A 21,912-nucleotide genomic window follows, 5' to 3' on the forward strand; every position below is an offset into this window, starting at 1 on the left:
TCCCTTGTTGCTTCGCTGCAGGCATAGTAATCTTTATTTTCTTGCCATGTTTTCTATCCTTTGAACCCAATAAAGTGCCTTTTAGATCTTCAAACACTTCCCCGCCCCAAAATGAATGGGTTACATGTGTTTTGTACTTCCGTGTTGAGTGCCCCAGGCTTCAAAGGTCACTTTACCCAGGAGTTGGGTCTGACCTCAGGGCCATAAAATGATCGTAAAAAGTGTATATATATATGAAAGGTTGGGATCACTAGAATCATTTCTGTTGAATCTTTTGTAAATCCATGTTCACTTTAAAATATAAAATTGAAACGAAAAGCGAAATTATTTTTTGGTTATATTTATCTCGAAAAGAGGTTGCAAAGCAAATACATTAATGAAAAAGATTAAATTGAATAAAATAAAGCATTGAACGTGTCCAGACAATAAATGAGATTTAGGGCTGCTCCTATAAAACATTATGACCGAATCATTGAAAACAATTTAGAATCGTTACCGATTTATGACCACAAGAGGTCGCTTTAGCAATGAGCTTTATCTTCCTCTCACGATAAATGAATTGAAATTCTTTCAGTTGAAATACATGTTTATTTTCATTTCTGTTTTATAACTGTATTTTCAATATCATTATTATATACAGCATAGTACATTTTAATAATGGGTGTTTTAATGGGCCACACATCATATGATAAAAAATCAAGTTTCATGAATAACAAAGTTATTATCAGTTTAACAGTACAGTCATTAATATGGAAATTAATAAAACCCTGTCCCAACAAAAGTTATTTACAAAGAAGACCAGGGTCATTATATTGTTTGAGAAGTGCAATGATAAACTTGAACCACTGCTTATTCCATCCGTTTGTATATTGTGTCTCCAAAGATTTAAAACATTTTATATAAAGAAAACATTACATTGCCCCTGCTGAATTCAGCAGTAGTGGTCTAACGTAACAGCTTTGTAAACCCATAAAGGAAAAAAGTTGTGCATTTTATTATATGGGTATCATCTGACAAGACAGTTAAAAAATTCATTAAGACAAAGTCAGGACTCGATACAGAATCAAGAGTGTTGTTCAGGGTCTCCCAACAACATCTGTGTAATCAAATGACCGATTTTCAAGTCTCTAATATACACACACACACACATATATATATATAGTGAAGAAAACACTACATTTAAATGTGTGTTCAGTTTGGGCTATTATACACCATGATTAAAGGGTTTCATTTTTTAAACGTCTATTTATTTTTTTGACAGTTAAAACAGACACTACTGTCCCGCATTATTTTCAAGGTCTAGAACAGTGGATACTACATTTTAATATGGTCATGTAGAAAAAAAAATCAGAACAACATACAGAGTGTAGTTAAACAGAAACGTTCTATAAATATTCAAACATAGTTTCTATTACAAAGTAGCATATCAAAGATTAGTTCTGAATATTTGGCATCACCTGCATGGCAAATGTTTGTGTCAAAATGTTGCACCTCTTTGTACAGTACTCGTATTTACTAATCGTAAAACTCATGCATACAGCAAAAATCAGAAGTATTGACTATGGAATGGGTTTGATTCTTTACTACATAATATCAAGACGGATCAAGCACAGACTGATGTTGGGCTACTGAACCAGCAGACCTCTCACTCACGCTACCACAGGCAGATAACACACCTCCCCATCCCCCAGAAAGGCAACAAGGACACTCCTCCCCTGTTCTTTATACAATGGAGCAGTGCAACCCAATGAGAGAGGAAAAATAGATGAGAAAATGCATTCAAGTTCAAAGTTGCAAACTGGGCATCAGAAGCACGTTCATCAACTGAAGTCAGTCATAATCTTGAGGTTCCATTTATAAGTTTGCGAGTTCATGGGCCACAAACTGTTTCAAGCGTTCCAGGTACTGTCCATACAGCTCTACGTCGTTATGGCCCGCCCCCTCAACCCAAAGCGGCTCCACGGGTCGCTGGCAGCGCTCATATAGGGCCAGCCCGTGAGAAAAATCAATCACTTCGTCCTCCGTACCATGGATCACCAGCACCGGAGAACTGACTTTAGAGATTTTATCAATGCTAAAGGAAAAATTAAAACAGAAATGAGATAGTTTCCATGTGTTCACAGGAACCAATGTCCAGTATTTCTGTCAAGTAAGCTGCGATAAAAATCATTTTAAAATAAGAACATGAAATAAGAAGTAAAATAAAAGACATTTAAGAAAAATAAATGTATAATATGTTTGATAGTCCCTGGAGTTGAAGAACAGAACATCATTTATTTTGCGAGGGATTGAAGGAAGGCACAAACAATTTGTTTTTTTAATACAATTATTATACAATAAAATAATAAAACTTAATATTAACAAAAAAAAAAAAACGGAACCACCGTTCTGGGCCCCCTGACTAATTTTAAGGCTGGGCCTTCACAAGCCAACCAATCCTACCAGACGGCTCTTCCACAAACACCGCAACAAAATGACTTCTCAAAGACCCAATCATATCTGGATCTCAAAGGTGCTGATATAATACAGCAAGATGAAGGAGAAGACATAAGAATCTAAGATAAAGGAGAAAGATACTTACTTTGGAAATGCATCAAAGCAGTATGTTTTCTTGGTGTCAGGAAAAGCCACCCGCATGCCTGAGGTCAGAGGGGAGTGGAGAATAACAGCGGCGCTCTCGTACCTCGAGGCGAGATCAACCGAAGGAACAGTGCCAATGCTCTGCCCATAAATAATGACGTTCTCCGGCCTGATACCGTACCTAGAACATGAGTCAAGAGAACATAAGATTAAACCATGACACAGAAATATTTTTGTCTGTACAAGGTATAACAGGTTCAATTAATCAATGGTACAGGTTGTGTGACCTAGTTTCAGAACAAGTCAAACTGGGAAAAGCCTTAATCAATATACCAGACTAACACTCTGGGCGGAAACCTTTTCCCAATGTGTGATGATGCATTATGATGGATTGTGGTTGGTCTTGATGCCAGAAACTTAAAATTCTTCCTAATTATTACATAATGCCGCAATTAAGTGTAATTTATTTCACGGAAAAAACCTAATAGCGGACAACAAAACAGGGAGCAGTCAAATCTTTCCTGCAAGGCAAGCAAGTAAAGAGCTTCTACTTTCTTTCTTTAAGAGATTTGAAAGAGACAGTTTACCCCAAAATAAAGATGTAAATAACTGAAAAGCTTGGGTCAACGATCACTTTTGATTTCCCAAGATCAAAAGTGAAAGTGTCTGTTGCTTTTGTATAGGTGTACAGAGTTCTTCAGTAGGTACAAATGTTGCTCCAATCAACATTCACACTATTCCCAACTAGGTTTAACACAGCTCTCAAGATCCCCGCTGTTAAAAAATGGTGCTTAGGTTGGTTTTTATAGAGGTCACTGTGCACGCATTCTGTGTCATCATGAAGCACATGATGGCTTGGTCAGCTGACTCAACTGAGGTCTAGGTAACTAGTAGAACTGGGACAAATGATTACAAAATAAGGTCATATAGCATTATAATGACAAGACAAAAAAATTCTAAGAAAGTAAAAATGTTGTCCGTTACCCAATGTGAGAATACCCAATACTGTAATATACTGAAAACCTTTTTAGCTCACTAGCATGTCTGACTGTTGTCGTTGTGGCAAACAGATAGTGAGAGAACTGGTTTGAGGCTGAGACTAAAATTAGCATATTATGACTGCAATGGATGCAAATATTTACCTTAAACATAACTTCAGAATGTTACCAATATGAACATGCTACAGTGAAGTTCTCTCTTCTCTGTTGAACTATGAATGTTGGAAAACAACATTCATTAATACACTTGCTCAAAAAAAAAACAATAGGAAACAAGTAAAGCCTGTAAACCATTGAAATACTGTTTTGTTGCCATCTGATGACAAAAATTCTACATTTAGATACCTGCCTGTTTGACCACCTTCATTGATTGATGATAAACAAAAATATCATAGCCGAGTTTATTCTTTAGATACAATGGGCCATTGAGACCAATACAGTCATCAATTTTGTCCTTCGGAAATCACATGATTCTGCATTAGTCTGGGAGATCATGTGAAAACGTGGAATGCGTTTTGGAAAATGACAGAAAGGGTGCTCGAGCATGAACGAAAAGTGAAATGAAACTGGAAAATCAGTTTTTGTCATTCAAATCGAACAATCCGAAGCAAAGCTCTAAAATTCAGGCTCATGGGAGCTCTGAGGGTATGTGGAAAGGTTTTTCCATTCTGCGGTTTTAAAACATTACATCTCCACCTCCTCTTTTTTAAGTATTCGTAAAAATTACATAAAGGGTTTGCTAAAATGTTTTTAAAAGATTAAAAATCTCAAATCTGTTCAGGAAACATGCAGTGTACCGCCATTAAAGCAGAGGTAACATGCCATTTCATGCATTCTGACTTCTTTACGGTGTTAAACGTGCTGGCTTTTCAAGCTTAATATGGTCAACTTGGCTCGATTCACTCCGCCAGGATTCAGAAAGTTTCTAACATGGATTTCCGTTTCGATCATTTGAAACTGACAGACTCTATACGAATATGGGATTGGCAGAAACTGCGTGTGTTACAGACATCAGCATTGAATCCGAGATGTGTGTTGGATGGGTTTGGAACAATTTCTGATACCTATAAAGTTGTCTAATTTTATTTCCTGGAACCCAACCCCCAATGGTTAACTCTCCCACATCATTTAATAACATACTGTACCAAATTATAAAAACATACAATAAATATGTTTTTGATTGCATTGCGACAAAATCAGGAAGTGTTATTTTACTTCCTGGGCAGACCAGTTTGCTAGACTGCAACCGGGCCTTCCAGGAATCAGTTGCTAGGCAACAAATCAATATTTGACTGGGAGAAGTGGCTGGTGGCACATCCCCCATCACTTCTCAGAGGGAATCATGCTCAAGAAATACTGATACAGAATTCACACAAGCTACTCAAGAGCTTTGGTACAGTAAGTACAATAGTCATGTTACGATCACAATGAGGCAGGCAGGGTCTCATTCAAAACAGCTGCTACTGCCGGTTGCTGTGGCGCTTCCTTAATGGCATCATACTCGTCGCCTTCAGGAGGGGTAAGTTCTCTCTTATAGACAAAAGCCATTTCCTTTGCTTCTTCCCTTCGGAACATGTCACACCGGAATGGTTTCAGACTTCTAGACGTTTACAGACAATGTACTTCACCAGTCTTCCTGACTTATTTTTAAAGACAGCAACAGATGGTATTGTGACCTGAAGCAAATTTTTTTTGGTACAATATGCCAGTTAATAACTTTATCTACACTATCAAACCTCTGAAGCAAATCAGCAAAAGCACTTGGTTGCATACACAAAAGCGTACTGCAATGGCTAGCTGTGATACCAGATGGCAATATCCGGACCGACCTCTTAGATGTGAACCTGGCCCAAGCATAGAGTCATTCAAGCTTCCCCGAAACAGATTAACAAAACACTCAGAGCGAGTGTGTGTATATTTGAACAGCCGCGCCTGATGTATCAACACGGACTCGCCTGAAAGGTGCATCTCTGCTGCTCTAATACAGCGCAGCAAATACAAAGTCTCCAAATATACGATGATGCTTAGCTTTTGATGCTCAGATTGTGTGTTACCTGGAAACCTGCTCGGAGAAAATAAATCATAATATAGGCAGCTGCCCAACAACCCAGGAAGCAAGAAGCCAACAAGGCATGTCGTCATATATTTAAAGGCAGCGAAGATGTATTCATCCCAGAGAGACCATTGTGATACACCACAATTCTGTGTGTGGTTTGGTGATTAACCTAGAAAACTGTGAAAATGGTAACATACCAGACAAAAGGAGGACATTTACAATTATGCATTTTTTTCTTTTATTATATCTAGTCAGTATATATTTGTGTTCCATTAAGTTATGTTCCAGATCATTAGACATGATGTAATGCCACTTTGGAACTGTCCATCTGAAACTGGTTTCCTTTAGGAGGAACCTTCTTTGAAAAGTAATTCAACAGCTAGACAAAGATACAAGAACATCCTTCAAACTGCTTATTGGTGTGTGCCAAAATGTACCGAAATATGCTCAGCAAAATATAATTAAGCCATGAGCTTAAAATAATAATAATATATTCTCTAAACCCATTTTATATTTATCCCAGCATTGTGTGGTTAAATATTCTCATATGATGTTTCCCAAAGTGAATATTGAAAAAAATGACCAGTTCTGTATCTTTTATCTTGTAATAAAATATTTCAGTGTCTGTTCTAATGGGATTGTCGCAACGCACCACATCCAGTGTGGACAAATTCTAAAATTATAATTTTAATGAGTTTGATTGTCTTTTTTCACATCATACTGTGTCCGGTGTAGACATGGTGTAAAGGTGCACACTCTTTATGATATGCAACATTCCAGTCACTAGAAAGCTGACATCTGCAAGACAACGCCAGAGTATAAAGAAGTCATTTTTCCTTTTTTTAAACTCACAACACTTTTCAGCTATAATAGTTTTATTCCTCCCCTAATCCGGATTCCCAAGAACCATTTATCTGCAATAAAAGCAGGCAAGCAATTTGGTCAGCTTACTGGTCACCATATGATGAGCACATCCTCTAGAAATCGTAGTACCAGAAATAACACACTTGGATGGGCCAGCCTACTTACTCCTAAACCTCATGCACCTATTGAACACACTTTCAAACAACAAAACATACACGTTTCAAACTAGTATAACAATGATAATAGGTATAGACATTGGCTTAAATATCTACCATTTTAAGCCAATCTACCTATCTGCATTTCATTCTGAATCTTGTGTCCGTTCAAGCTGATCTGTCCCGATTCATGTTCCGTGGCTAATAATACGGTAACGCTTAGGAACATATATAGTGACCAAAAGAACAGTGTGGGACTAATTCGCAAGGTACACGAAAGCCCTCAGAGATGTGACTTGACAAAAACTACAGACCATGTTCAAGAGCATCAGCTGTGCTTTATGATACAAAATGCATGCGGAGAAAAATATACAGCCAACTGACGCAGCGGCATGTGCGCAACGTAATACAGTCCCACTCAGGAACGCAGCTGTTACACACTGAAAACATTCATGTGGTCACGAATACAAAGCCTCTTTGTATGTTTGAATGGAAAAGCGATGCAGGATTTTACATATCAAAAAGCACACACTTAACAGAATGAAGTTCCCATGATCTACAACCAGTTGACACAGACGTATAGAAAATGGATAATACAGCAAATTAATACCAATCTTCATCTGCCAGCTTTCAAATACCCAGCTACCAGGTTTGAGAAGAGTGTGATTCTGCTATGGAGAAATGAAACTTTCATCTGCTAAACCAAAACATGACTCTTGACATTCCATAACCCAAGTGCAAACCTTTCCTCCCCCTACCATTTAAAAGCACTAGACAAGCAGATTGGGGGATGGGTACTAAGGAGTAGAAACAATATAGAATTCACCCACCAAGCCCATTATATGTGTGAAAGCACAAAGACATCAATATTCCTGTAAAGCATTTAGGTGTGGTAAAAAAACCCCACAGTGTCTTTACTGGTAAATTACAGTAAAGAGAACACAAATTTAAAATACCCAAGTGCTGGCAATTTTCCTGTATGAGAAGTAGCATTACAAGGAAAACACCATTCCTGATGTCATGTGTGAAAAAAGGATTATCAGTATGAGGATGCAAGAAGTTTGCTTTGGTTCACAAGCAGTTAAGGGATAACGGAAGGTAGACATTATCGTTAATAGCCCTTGTCAATATTGATATTTCGTTTAAACAAAGGCATTGATTCGCTTCAGAAGACCTATGTGAAGACCAAAGAGCAGTGTCGAGCAGTTCTTTGATCGATGGATGCACTTTTTGGAGATACGTGAAAAAGATATGTGGTATTATAACTCCCTTTTAACGTGTGATAATGGCAAATTACTCATGTTGTTTCAAACCTGTATAAGTTTCCATGGAACACAAAAGGCAAATGCAGGCAAAATGTTAGTAACTGACAGTATCCTTTCACATGTGTTGTACGAGAAACAAACAGCATCAATAATAACCTTAACATTTCTTTGTTTCACAGAAAAAGTCAGAAAGTGATTTTTAAGGAGATCCGAAAACACAGTGTGAGACAATGGAAAGCAAATCAGGAAACAACTCCAACAGTGGAAACATTTACATGATTCTAAAAACAAACTCACGGCTTCCAGAGTGATAAAGCCTTCATCTATACTCCATTCTCACCTTGTTCGTAGCGCGTGCCAGGCCGCGTACACATCAGCGTACAAGTTTTTCTCAGAGGGCTTTCCTGAGCTTGCTCCGTAACCAGAGTAGTCATAAGAGAACACGTTACAATTGATGCGGGAGCCCAGGCCGATGTAAAAGCTACTCATCTGACCCAAGTCTACAGCGTTACCATGGGAAAATAACAGGGTATAGGAGGCGTTGGGAGAGCATCGCACAAACATGCAGGCTATACGATTCCCCCTGGAAGTCCGGGTCATAAAGCACTCAATGGCGTCTTTCTCCCGGGTAGAGTACTGCCAATCGGCACGCTCAGATAGGTTAAGGGTCCAGCGACTGCCGCTCTCGTCACTCATCAAGGTGTAAGTGGGCTCTGGGGGAAGGAAGGCCAGCTTGGAGGTGATTTTGCTTGGGCATGGAGGGCAGCAGAAGAGGCAGCATAGCTCACTTAAAGACAGGTGATTCATTCTTCACTAGAGAGGAAACAAAACAGACGGGTAAAGGTGTTGAGAGGAAACAATGGCAAATTGTTAAAAATGAAAAGGAGATTATACATGCTTTCAAAATAATTCCATCCCTAGTTCTGTAGACCAGGCAATAATATTACTATTATATTACTATTTTGGTGTCCTTAATAAAAATAACTGCCTCTGGGTGAAATTGACTTTCTATCTGCCGTCATTAATGATCACAGACAACTATATTTATGAGTCATGACAGCTGATATACACTCATTTGTATGACAAATGAATGTTGTTTTTTAGGTCAAAAAGAGGGATAGACTTGGAATAGCCCACGTTTAACGAAGCTGAAAAACCCCAGTATCACCAGTCATCCGCATGACTGCTTCATGAAGTCGAAAAATGTCTAGAATTTCCTGGTTGGATTTTATTCTTGTAAACCCTAAATTACGTTAGGTCACATCCCAACTGAGTACCAAAAGCATCGCCACAGGGAAACCGGCTTAAAAACTAACAAAAAACAAGCATGTGCCCATTACTATTAGCATTCATGACATTACACAAACATCTGATACCATGATCCGCATAGACACTGGATTACGAGTATATTTCCTGAAAACAAAAGTCTCATATGACGCTGACTTAAATGAAGCCTTTGTTAATTTAAGCGCTCTCAAAATATTAAAATACATAATTATTTGCGCTTAAATAACAAAAACAACATTTAGTGAGACAATTAAAAACCATTTCCTACCTGTGCGAGAAGGTACCGAGACTGGAAATGTTGAATCAGAAACGCTTTTACTCGGCTGTTGCAGTCAGTATATTAGATCAGACTAATATGTGATTTCCATAAATTGTCCACTTAACCAAGAGTCCCTCAAAACCTGCCTCCGGCTCGTCCAGCTCGGTCGATCTTGACACCATGTGGTCTCTTTTTGATGACCATACGAAAACCCGCTATTTTTTATAGATAGTGAGACTCGAGCAGAATTTCTAATCTAATCCGACCGATACCTCATCAAACACCAACGCGGGCGACGCTTCAAGCTTGTCTTCTAATTTTCTTGCGGAATGCCGGATGTCAACGTCAAACGTCGGACAGTCTTCTGGCCAATCAGATCAATAGATGAAGGTGCTCGACCAATCACACGGGTGCTGACTGCACACGGACGATGTCGAAACCACAATAACAATGTTGATTTGTGTGTATTATTATTGTGGACGCCTAACGTTGAATAATGATACGTTAATAGAATAATAATTCACGATTAAAACCCCACATTGTTTATGATTTGCGTGGTTAGTCATTTACGTTGGATTTTGACTAGCGCGAGCCATTTGCTGTTTACTTCCGCTATTTCCGGGTAGCGTCGATGGTCGTTGTAACGTGTTGTAACCACGCGGTTTCCCATTTAGGCGTTTAAATCGGGTCACTGTTCATTTATTTCATCCTTTAGCACGTATTGAAATGAGTTCCCAAAAAGGAAACATTTCCCGTTCGCGAGGACCAAAACACAAGAATACTACAGCCTTTAAAAACGACAAACACGGTGCAAGTGTTCAAGTTAAGGTAAGCATACTGCTGAAGAATCCGTTTTTAAATAAACCGTGTAAATTCACGTTAGTTGAGAACTATATTACCTCTCCGGTTGGTCATCAAGGTCCTTTGGTTTAGAACATGTGTCCGATCCCGCTTCTTCTGGTAACTTTCCTGGGAGTTTTTGTAGCAAGATATAGATTATTCTATGGCATTTATTTTTTAATGTGTATGTATTGTTGTCTTGCATGCGTTGTTTACAGAAAGCCAAAGCAAAGGTTCATGATGGTCTGTGCCAGCATTGCAAAGATGTCATGGAGTGGAAAGTCAAGTACAACAAATACAAGTCCCTTACACAGCCACGAAAATGGTGAGATGAGTGTTGCTGTAGTATAGCAAAATAAAAAAAGCTCAATCTTATACACTAGTATGAACAACTTCAAGTGGCATCCTTTTAAGCATTGTTTATCTCCTTTTCTAGTGTAAAGTGTCTACAGAAATCTGTCAAGGATGCCTATTATATCATATGTAAGCCATGTGCACTCAAGTTGGAGCTTTGTGCCAAATGTGGGAAGAAGGAAGAGATTGTAATTCCGTAAGTAACTTCCGGCTTTATATTGATTGATGAGTCTTGTTATAATAGATAGGAGAGAAGAGAAAATACAGCTATTGGATTAGAGGAAACATCATAGCATATTTTGGAGATGGGTTTGATACATGATAAACATCTTAATGTGCAGGGGTAATAATGTGTAATTTGTTAATAGTCCTAACAAATAAATAAATAGACCATAGGATAAGTGTAGCACAAGAACCACCTGGTGGACATGAGATGTAAATTAACATTTACATTCTGATGCACAAAGCAACGACCCCTGGTGGTTTCATGATAGTACTTAGAGGAAATCTGCAAATTGTATTATCTTCAAGTCGCAATGAAATGAAACGCAGTGTTGCAGTGATTATTATAAATGATTTATCCGTGCACAACATTCTTTTATTTATTTGCACGTGGAATCTTTAATCAAAAACTTCAGAATAAACTCCTCTCCTCCAACAACAACTTCACTCTTCAAAAGTAACAAAAAAAGAGGTAGAACTATACTGAATGGTGAATCCGAAATTGCATACTTTGATATTATATAAGAGGCGTGCATATACTAGTGTTGCGTCTGAAATCAAATATGCCTACAATGTACTTGGAGAAAACACTATAGTATGTCTGAATCCTCAGTATTCATAAAAGAGAAGGTGAGAAATTCCTGGATGGCGTACTGGTTATGCCAATATTCTGAAGCACTCAGCAATGGATACTTGAGATGCTTCTATATCCCATGATAATTTAAGCATTTTTCTGTTAGAAAAAGAACATCCATTGGCATAATCATTCTTCACAATGGAAAGTGTGAATGGCACTGTTATTGCTGAAATTAAACAGAGAAAACGCATCGCAAAATCACGTTTAACAGTGAAAAGTCAGAAGGCATAACATAGCATGTTACCTTCACTTTAAATGCAACTGAACTACATGATCCTTTCCACAAATCGTTTATTTAAGACAATTATTATACAGTAAAATAATAATACAAAATAATATTAACATAAATTAAATATAAATAGTTATATTATTTGAAACTAGCCAAACACATGTTAACTGGTGGTCAGTTACATGAGTAATGTTTTATAATATATTTACAATATGTGCATGCAATTTGGATGTATTTTAGATATAACGTAGCTCAACTACTAGAGAATATAAACCTTTTATCTGCATTATATTACTTTGACTCATTGATAGATTACATTTATGCTTTTATCCAATGTACTTTCTGTTAAGGTAAAGGCTTTTTGGCCTAAAATGGGGTTAAAACCCCTATTTTGTAGTACTGCTGGTTTACATCAATCAAAAATTATGAATGGGTAAATGCAGCCAAAATGTCCTTATTACAGTACAATAGTAGATTGTAGGTACACTGTCTAGAGTACCAGCAAGCGATGCCTGTGTGTCTATTTATTTATTTGTTAAATGTATTTATTTAACATCTTTTGTTTGTATTAACAAAAAACAGTTTTAAATATCTGGCTGTTGTTTTTTTCTATAGACTTAACCTGAAGCCGGAAGAAGTAGAGGAGGACAGTGTCAGGCAACATAAAGCAAATGGGCAGGAAAAAACAGATGAGGATGAGGATGATGATGAAGATTTTGACGACATTGGCTCTGGCAAAAGTGACTGTTGTAGTGATACAGAGGCACAAGGAAAGTAAAGCTTCTGTATGCAATTAGAGCTAAACCCAAAAACACTGTTTCTGATTAAACCTGACGCTGGTGCTTGGTCATGTATTTACCTGTTCACCTGCTGTTAATGAGGCAGAACCCCTGGAGAGATTGTGTCTGTAGGTGTTGTTTGTTTTTAACTGCATCCGTTACCAGTATTACGTGTTATTGCAGAAACCGGAACAATCATCTCATGCCGCAATAAGTCTTGGTTTTGAAATCAGCTGATCTTGCATTTACATGAACTGTGGTTATAAATGTTTGCCTCGTTTGCTGTTAATGAATTGTCTGTGTTGTAATAGTCTGCTTTGCTTTTGAAAGTCTTTATGGTAATACGAGAAATATAAAGCACAGCAGTGCTGTGCAATGAGTGCTTTTAATTAACCTCAAACCATTTAAAAAAAAGAATTATGCTAAACAAAGTCTAAAAACTATTTAATTATATCAAAAACAGCCATTTGCATAATTCTATGAGTGGCTACTTTAAATTTTTCTTTTGCTGCCCCTAGACTGCAACAAATTAAAATCTGAAGGTGTCTGCTGAAAAACTTTTCAGATTGAAAGAATGACCAGCATATGTCAAAGCAGCATATGGTCACACCAGCAGATTTTATGTAATGTGATCATCGTCTTGTGATGTTTGAGGAACCGTCCAATGTTTCCTCTGTTCGCTAAATTTGTTCATAATGTGATATTTATTTAGGCAATGGACCCAAATATAGAATTATGTGGCATGTTTGGATAACCTAGAACCCTGTCCAGAAAAAATGTATTCTCTGTCATGAATATACAAAACCTATACATTTCTTTGCTTGGAATGAACAAAAAGATATTTGGGAAAATGCTAGCAACTAAATCTCTGGGGCACCATTGACTACCATAGTATAACTGATTTTGTTTTTCTTTGTTCTGTTAAAAACAAAATATATTTTAAAGACTTAAAGAAAACAGACAGATCTTTGGCACCTTTGTGTACTTTTATTGACTGCCCCAAACATCTCTGTTGCTAACATTCTTCTAAAAATCTTTGTGTTCAACAGAACAAAGATATGTTTACAGATTTCATTTTTGGTAAGATTGTCACTTTAACTGTGGCTTAATTGAAATGCATTGATAATATACCTTTAATAATTCCATAGCAAAAAAAGCCGTAAAGGCAAGATTTTACATGATTTCTTCTTTGTTTAAATATAGCCCTTGATGTGGTATTCTATGATGATTCAACATCAGGATATTTGTATGATAGTTTCAAATAATTTCAATTATTAGGCCTACACGAAAATAATCAGGCAACAGATTGGTGAATCTTGAATTCTGATTTGAATCATTGAATTGGTTCATTGTGGGTTTTATGTATTATAAATCATCAATTTCATTATCAAAGATTATAGTTTCCTATAGCAGGAGACACCTGTTGCTGACACATCTCCGTGTGAGGAGGCACATCCGTGAGAGTGCGTAACAACATGAACAAATGATGATACGTCTAAAAAATGTCAATTATTGTCTTCATGTTTTCAAAGCAAGGAAGGCTTTCAAAAAATGTATTTTTTTAACACGACACAATTATATACGTCCCATGGAAAAAAAGTATTTTGCAGTAGTGTTTATCCATGAATAAAGCAATGAATATAAAAAATCGACGAAAATGCTGCAATTAGCTGTCCACAAGTTCAACTCCCGTGGCGCACAAGCGTGTGATTGGACAGACTCCATGACGCAAGTAAAGTTGTTGTAATGATTACCGTTTTATGACAGTCCACCTTCCAGTATATCTGAAGAATTAACGCCCATCTGATCTATAAACGACCAAGTGAACTCGCATTTGAAATCTGTGTCCGTTATGAGTCAGAACGACACGACCACGCGCATTGCGCACGTCTTTAGTGGAACTTTTGCGCACTCCACACCAAGCGCAGCCCTAGAGATCCTGGAGAACTGTGTGCTAGGAGTCGACGATGAGGGGAAGGTTAGTTGGATACTTTTGATATCATGTGATAGCCTATTATTTTGCAAAGAATCGACCCCAATCACTCCAAACGTTTCTGATTTGTAATACACTTGTATGTTCAGCGTGAAAGGCATGCTCTAATATTTCAATACCAAAAAGTATTTCTATGACATTGAGTGTTCTCTCTCTGAGCAGATTGCATTTATTGAAAAAGATCAAGATGTCGACAGCCTATCAAAAATATGGGGGTTTGACGCATCAGATATAATGACGCTTGCACAATAGTGAGTACCATTTCTCTGTGGATTCCATATAGCCTACTGTATTTATGTAGGCTGGTCAGGTTGCGTACAGTTGTCAGGTGATTATGCAGGCTTGCATTATTGCCACATCTACAATTTTCACACAGCGTCAGTTTCAGTGTATGTTATTGTTTTATTGCTGTGCAGTGAGTTCCTTATGCCAGGAATGGTTGATACACACATCCATGCATCACAGTATAGCTACACTGGAACTGCATTAGATTTGCCTCTACTGGACTGGCTTAACACTTACACTTTCCCCGTGGAAGCTCAATATAAGGACCTGGATTTTGCCAACAATGTCTACACCAAAGTAGTGGTGAGTTTCATTTTTTTAAGAAAAATCATGGGCAGAAATTACAGTATTATTGTAGTCTGTACTGTAGGCGTAAAATATGCAGATGGTACATAATATCAACCTGAACTGAAAAATCACATTTGTAAACAAATATAGTGAGGTTGATAATAGTTCAATATAAATTATGTTAACTTAAACTTTTATATAGTGCAGGGGTTCCCAAACCTTTCAGCCCGCAACCCCCAAAATATTAGTGCCAGGGACTCGAGACCCCCACTATCCTCGGAGGTGGGTAAAGTATACAAACATTGCACAACTGCGCAACTGAACTTATTAGGTCTATCAAAACACATGCATAATGACAACACGAAAGAACACAGTCGAACATAATATGACTTTATTGTTATTTACTCATTATTTTACTCAACTATTACTACAGATGGTCAAATTTAATTAAACTGATTCGAGTGCTGATAGATGCAAACACCAGCCTCTTTTCGTACGTGAGGACGATGGGCTTTCTGACTGCAGCGCTTCTCCGCCGTCCTCTGCGGGCCTCTTTGCATTGTGTTTGGTCATTATTAACCAAAAATATCCTAAACTTTAAGCATGAACAATTATCTACCTGCGCATATGGGAATGTTTAACGTGGTGCTGTAAATGGACTGTAAATGCTGCACCTAACCTAATGTGGTTGATAATGTGACGTAATCACTTCAGGGGTCACAATCGAGAGGGAGGACATTCCAAAGGATGGTGGCTTTTTATTTGCGTTTTTATTTTGAACTTAACTAATATTTGTATATTTTGTTACACGTATATATTTTGTTACACGTATTGATTAAATACGGTATTCCTAATTAAAAAAAAAAAGATTTCTGGAAATCATCTTGTGACCCCACCCTCATGGCCTTTCAAACCCCCGGGGGTCCCGACCCCACTTTGGGAACCCCTGATATGGTGCATTTAAATAAATATATTTGCCCAAAGTGCTTCAGAGTTATTGCAGAGAGACATTGGTAACACTTTATTTTACGGTGCCCGCTACACGTTACATATACAGTATATACTATAGTATTTACTTTAAATTATGCATAATTACATGTAACTAACCCTGAACCAAACCCTTTAGTAAGTACACGTAGTTAATTTGTATTACTCAGTACTTAAAGTATAATTACATTGTAACAGGGGCACTGTAAAATAAAGTGTAAACGAAACATTTATATAGAACATGGGTTGAAGCGTGGGTTCTGATTCACAGGGTTTTGCCCCAGATATTTGCTTTAATGTATACATTAAAATGTAGATGATTTTAATAAAAGCATTTAACTACGATAATGGTTTGTATTGTGTGGAAATAAAAAAATGTATTGGTGCAGTTCATTTGAGTTGACTTGAGTTTTGTTTTACACTACAGAGAAGAACGTTGATAAATGGAACCACAACTGCTTGTTACTTTGCCACAATACACACAGATGCATCTCTTCTGCTTGGAGAGCTCGCAGGTAAAACACACATGGACAGAATTTCCCCTGTGATTGGTTGGATGTTTGTTTCCAAGTGGCAAAACATGTAAATGCAAACTCAGCATCCTTGCTTTTAACTTTGGAGTTTGTCTTGCTTTATGTAATCTTGTCTTGACCCATGTTCCTGACAATCTGTTGAGTAACTGCATATGCTGTTTGCTTTCTCTGTCGTATGTAATAAACTAGACAGTTAAAGCGCTATGTGACCTATACTCTGCAAGGTAACATGACCTGCCAAACTCTGAAATTCTCTCAAATGAAACTTAATCTCTTTTCTTTCATTTTTTCACTTCATTTAATAATTTTCTCATGTGATACCACTCTATAGATAATTTTCTGAAATGTGGGTTGTGATGCACTGTATTTCTTTTCAAAATTTTCTACTAGATAGATTTGGCCAGAGAGCTTTAGTGGGCAAAGTTTGCATGGACAGCAATTCTGCAGTTCCGCAGTACAAGGAAAGCCTAGACCAGTGTAAAGAGGAAACAGATCGGTGAGTTTTGTACATAGCGTATAGAATAAATACAGTTTGAATCTACAAACCAAGAATGATAAATAAAGTGTGTTATACTGCATGGCTTAAACGATCTTCATGCTCCGACAGATTGTTTAGTGAAACATTCTTTGATGTTTTGGGACAATTTTTGATGTATTCTTGTTCTGTTACTACTGTTCTAATAAAGCCAGTCAGACTTTTATGTTTAATAATCCAATATAGGTCTAATATAATCCTTAATTTAAGTGGAACTTTATGTATTGTTAAAAGTACTGTACAAATAGTTTGAGGGGGATTTAAATTCTATTATATCTGTTTTCTTTTGTAGTTTCATCATAGAACTTCTGAAAAAGCAGGTAAATAAAAGTTTACTTATATCTGGCAGAAGATAAAGTAACATGCCACTGTTCTGTTTGTGACTGCCTGCCTTGACAATCAGTTCTTTTAATAATCTTTTACCAAGCTAACACTTTAACACTTTCTGCCCTGAGCACATCATACATGGCTTCTGAAAGATGAAAATGTAGTTTATTTCTAAAAATAATCTCAAAATAGTTGCCAGAATAACAATACATTTAGATTCAATAGCTTTTTATAGTTGAATTAGTTACTTAAAACATATTTGACTTAGCAAGATTAAAATTTTTCAGGGGCAGTGTTGGGTATTTATATTTTGATGTAATAATACAAACTGTGCAATGTCGGACTGTTATAGTACCCAAATGTTAAGCCTGTGGTCACGCCACGATTTGCTCCATCCTGTTCTGCATCGCTGCTCAACAAATTGGGTGAAATCGCCAATAACAACAAGCTTCACATTCAGGTTTGTTTTCTTGATGCACATTAACGGCAACCTTATACACAGGGATTTACAACATTGCTAAATTCATAATAAATGCATAATAATTAAGATACAGGTTTTCAGCTTTTTATGTTCTGAATTATCTTGCAATGGTTTGGCAAGTATGGGTGTGTTCATCCTTGATTATTGGTCCTTGGTCTTATAAATGGAATTTTATGTAAATATTTCAGATAAAGATATGGAAGCTGTACAATAATAATACATTTTTGCCATGCTCTGTTATAAATCTCACACACACACACGCACGCACGCACGCACACTCACACACACACACACCACCCTTAAGGTAAACTTTGGGTGGGAAATAAACATACAAGAAATTCTAGCATTGAAAATAACACGTTTTCTTATACCTTCAGAGTCACATCAGTGAGAACAAGCAGGAGGTGGATCTTGTGAAGACGCTGTTCAAAGACTGCAAATCCTACACCGATGTTTACCTAAAGCACAACTTGCTCACAAATAAGGTAAGTGGTGCCTGCCTGGCAAGTGAGTTCAACTTCATGAGCTCATTAAGGCTGTTATATGTAAAGCTGTATACATCTAATTTTTTAGATACTTCTACCAATAAATTTAAGCTCTCTTAGTTTTATGACAATTTAACGGCAATGAGAACATCATTAATAAGTTAATCGCATCATATCCTGTAAACAAAATGTATCTGGGCTTTCTGGAGTTTTCTACACAGTCCCCTTTATATTTACATTTCAAATACATTTTTTATTTTAGAAATTACATTGTCATTGGTATTTCTTCTAATATAGTGGGATGCATGAAATATATTATTGCTGTTGTTTAGATTTTTTGAATATCCCTCACGACAATAATACTAATTCATTTGGTCCTTAATGTAAAAAATATTAAGGAGAGAAAGAGGGAGAGAAGCCTGGTGTACAATTTTGAGTATTGAATGTGAGGGTATCAAAAGTTGACACATAATCACATACGACAAAATAACATAAAACATTGTTATAAGAGATCTATTCACATTTGGTCTTTGGATGCAGGGAATTTGTCTTCCATGCCTCTAGGTCTGAAAAGATCATGAAACAAGTGAAAGGACATGTGGTATATGATATGAGTTCAGTATAATGGGTACATTATTGTCAATTGCATGTGGCAAAAGAGGCTCTTCTTTACTGATCTAGGACCAAATGCAAAACCCAACTTTCTTTAAAACATGTCGGCTATGACAAATAAATAAATGTATGTGTGTATATTCATAGGCCTCTTTATATATCGTATTTGTTTCTATTCCAGTTCTTATATTGTTATAAGTTTCTTTCTTTGATCACCTTCAATAAGAATGATGACAAAGGCAGTAACATTCATAATGTTAATAATTGGTGGTGCTATGGCAGACTGTAATGGCCCATGGCTGTCACTTAACTGATGAAGAACTGAAGATCTTCCATGAAAGAGGAACGGCAATCTCTCACTGTCCCAACAGTAACCTTTCGTAAGCACCTCTAGCTTTGCCTCAGCAATAAATATTCAGATCCCTCCAATGCATTCTATTGGATGTTTGATTTGTGCTTTTTGTTCCCTTGTAGGCTTTGCAGTGGGATGCTAAATGTGCGCAATGTTCTGAACCACAAAATAAAATTGGGATTGGGGACAGGTGATGTTCAAGTCAAAGAAAACCCAGCTAAATCCATACTATACTATATCACGGAGTAAACGATTAACACAGTTTAAAGTGATATCAACTTGCCTCTTGTGTATTGATTTTTAAATCTGTAGATGTAGCTGGAGGCTACTCCCCCTCCATATTAGATGCTATTCGAAGAGCTCTCGACACATCCAAAGCTCTGACCATCCAGGACCCTGAACATCAAACTTTAACCTTTGAGGAGGTCTTTAGACTGGCTACACTTGGTGGTAGTGAGGGTAAGTTACTCTACAACCTCTCATCAAACCTTTACATTTTCAAAAGCATAGATGACTGTAACTATAAACCTTTCACTATTTGCTTACTCCCTGAAGCCCTTTCATTAGATGATCAGATTGGAAACTTTGTTGTGGGGAAGGACTTTGATGCCCTGCGAGTGAATGTTTGCGTTTCTGGTGGACCAATCGATTTGTTTCCAGGAGAGGGCACAAAGGTTTGAGCTCTTATTAGCTTGTGATGGATTGTGCAGTTGTTGCATAAGCAAACATAATCAAATACTATGCTTTGAATAAAGTTCACATTTTTAGCATGTACGAATGATAAATGAAATGGTTTATATTTGTTTTGAATCATTTCCAGGTCCTTTTGGAGAAGTTTTTGAATTTAGGTAAGTGCAACACTTCAAATCTGACCCACTAAATAGTTTGGTATTTATCTAAAGCTCTATGTTTGTTTTCAAAAGGTGATGATCGAAACATTGCTGAAGTCTATGTGGCTGGAAGACGAGTGGTTCCATTTTGAATGCATAGTTACTTCCTTGAATCCTTCTAGATTTTATTCCATTCCTAGTTTTACATGTAATGCTTGAGGGGGTTGTGTTTAGATTGCTTTGGTTGGCTTAGCAAACAAGGGTGTGGATGGTATTTATATACTAATAGAATTATATTATTCAGCTACATCTATACATCTTGCTTTGGTGAACACCTCTCTTTAAATTGAATAGCTACTTGTTTTTATATGTTGATAATGTTAATCATGGGACTATTGGAATAGTGAGTACAGCGCTTTTAACAGTTTATGAACATGTGTTAAGTAAGTAATTGTTAGTGATAATAAAACATTTTCAATGTTACAGTTCAGTCCATTTGTGAAAATAAAAACTGCGCACACACACATTCCCACACAAACTCTCACTGGAACGTCTTAGGTGTCAAACTCACCTGTTCCTTAACTGTTTATGACAGCTGTTAAGTACGATCACAACGATCTTTACACCGTATCTGTGCTCACCATGCAAAAAAAAAACATGTGCTTGTATTTGGAAGCACCCAGTTTGATGTATGTTGATAAACAGTCTGAATGTCTTTGATCAGCAATGTTGCTTGTCGGTTGGTAACCGAACATCAATGACTTCAAAATATCTTCTTTTGTGCTCTGCGGAAGAGAGAAAGTCAAACAGGTTTGAAATGACAAGAGGGTGAGTAAATGATGACAGAATTTTTATTTTTGGGAGAACTATCACTTGAGCTCTGCTGTAAGAAAAGTACTGGTGAACCACATGGGGGCGCTAACGCATTGTTCAGCTGTGCACTTCTCGCTAATAATGCATTAATTACATAAATTGGCTTAGTCATTTTAGTAAAACCATTATAGCTGAACTATATCCAGCTGATATGGCCACGTCAGTCAACAGGATCTTTGTATATCACTGCATAATTGTGTAGTTACCCATAAATACATTTCATTTCTGCATATGAAGGTTTTTTGTTTAAAAAATGGTGTCAGTAAATCTGGTTAAACATGTGTACTGTTTGTCAGGCAGTCTGTCTATTTGTAAAGTATTATCTGAGGCCATGATACGGAATATGATAGACACAGTGTCAACAATAGAAACATTGACTACACAAACAGCCCTATGCTATTGCAGACGGACAGACAACTGAACGCTACCTATTTGTTTTTATTCACTGCATTTGCCTACGTTTTCTACCTACTAAACACGTTTAGTATGCATCAGTCATATGGGACACTGTCTGCTCTTGCTTTTTGCCTAAAGGCTTGAAAGCAAGCAAATAGCATAGTGTGAGAGAGAGAGAGAGAGAGAGAGAGAGAGAGAGAGAGAGAGAGAGAGAGAGAGAGAGAGAGAGATAGAGAGAGAGCAGACGGGAGAGCGTATTAACACAGACAAAGAGGCACAGAGACATGACTTGCGCATGTGAAGGGGCGGAGACTCCTACAAAGAGATGATGGAAGCACGTGAAGGAGGCGGAGCCGCTATAAAACAACGAGTATTGGTACTGTGACGCCATCGCTTTCTTCTAAGCCCCG

At 37.2% G+C, this 21,912-nt stretch overlaps 3 protein-coding genes across 4 annotated transcripts; 2 read left to right on the top strand and 1 right to left on the bottom strand.

Annotated features, from left to right (window-relative positions):
* Nucleotides 1–571: 571 nt before the first annotated feature.
* abhd17b (abhydrolase domain containing 17B, depalmitoylase) lies at nt 572–10,831 on the bottom strand. Of its 2 annotated transcripts, none has more exons than XM_079450778.1 (4): nt 10,364–10,831; nt 8,259–8,731; nt 2,582–2,761; nt 572–2,074 (listed from the first exon to the last, which is right to left on the bottom strand). In XM_079450778.1, exons 2-4 carry the CDS (start codon nt 8,723–8,725, stop codon nt 1,855–1,857), a joined length of 867 nt encoding a protein of 288 aa, XP_079306904.1. In that variant the 5' UTR covers nt 8,726–8,731; nt 10,364–10,831; the 3' UTR covers nt 572–1,854. The 2 variants fall into 2 exon arrangements, with proteins under 2 accessions (XP_079306904.1, XP_079306903.1); XM_079450777.1 differs by lacking the exon at nt 10,364–10,831 and adding an exon at nt 9,474–9,812.
* Nucleotides 9,649–14,167, top strand: cUnh9orf85 (chromosome Un C9orf85 homolog). The gene is made up of 4 exons (XM_079450800.1): nt 9,649–10,292; nt 10,523–10,629; nt 10,741–10,854; nt 12,362–14,167. The coding sequence occupies exons 1-4, from the start codon at nt 10,191–10,193 to the stop codon at nt 12,522–12,524; spliced, it is 486 nt and encodes a 161-aa protein (XP_079306926.1). The 5' UTR covers nt 9,649–10,190; the 3' UTR covers nt 12,525–14,167.
* A 51-nt stretch (nt 14,168–14,218) lies between these two features.
* gda (guanine deaminase) lies at nt 14,219–20,716 on the top strand. Its single transcript, XM_079450767.1, has 14 exons — nt 14,219–14,503; nt 14,681–14,769; nt 14,935–15,106; nt 16,506–16,593; nt 17,002–17,107; nt 17,439–17,466; nt 17,826–17,933; nt 18,332–18,439; nt 19,334–19,431; nt 19,526–19,593; nt 19,716–19,862; nt 19,959–20,077; nt 20,224–20,251; nt 20,327–20,716. Exons 1-14 carry the CDS (start codon nt 14,378–14,380, stop codon nt 20,383–20,385), a joined length of 1,344 nt encoding a protein of 447 aa, XP_079306893.1. The 5' UTR covers nt 14,219–14,377; the 3' UTR covers nt 20,386–20,716.
* Nucleotides 20,717–21,912: the final 1,196 nt, after the last annotated feature.

Source organism: Barbatula barbatula (genome assembly GCF_947034865.1).
Source record: "Barbatula barbatula genome assembly, chromosome: 2".
NCBI classification, from domain to species: domain Eukaryota; kingdom Metazoa; phylum Chordata; class Actinopteri; order Cypriniformes; family Nemacheilidae; genus Barbatula; species Barbatula barbatula.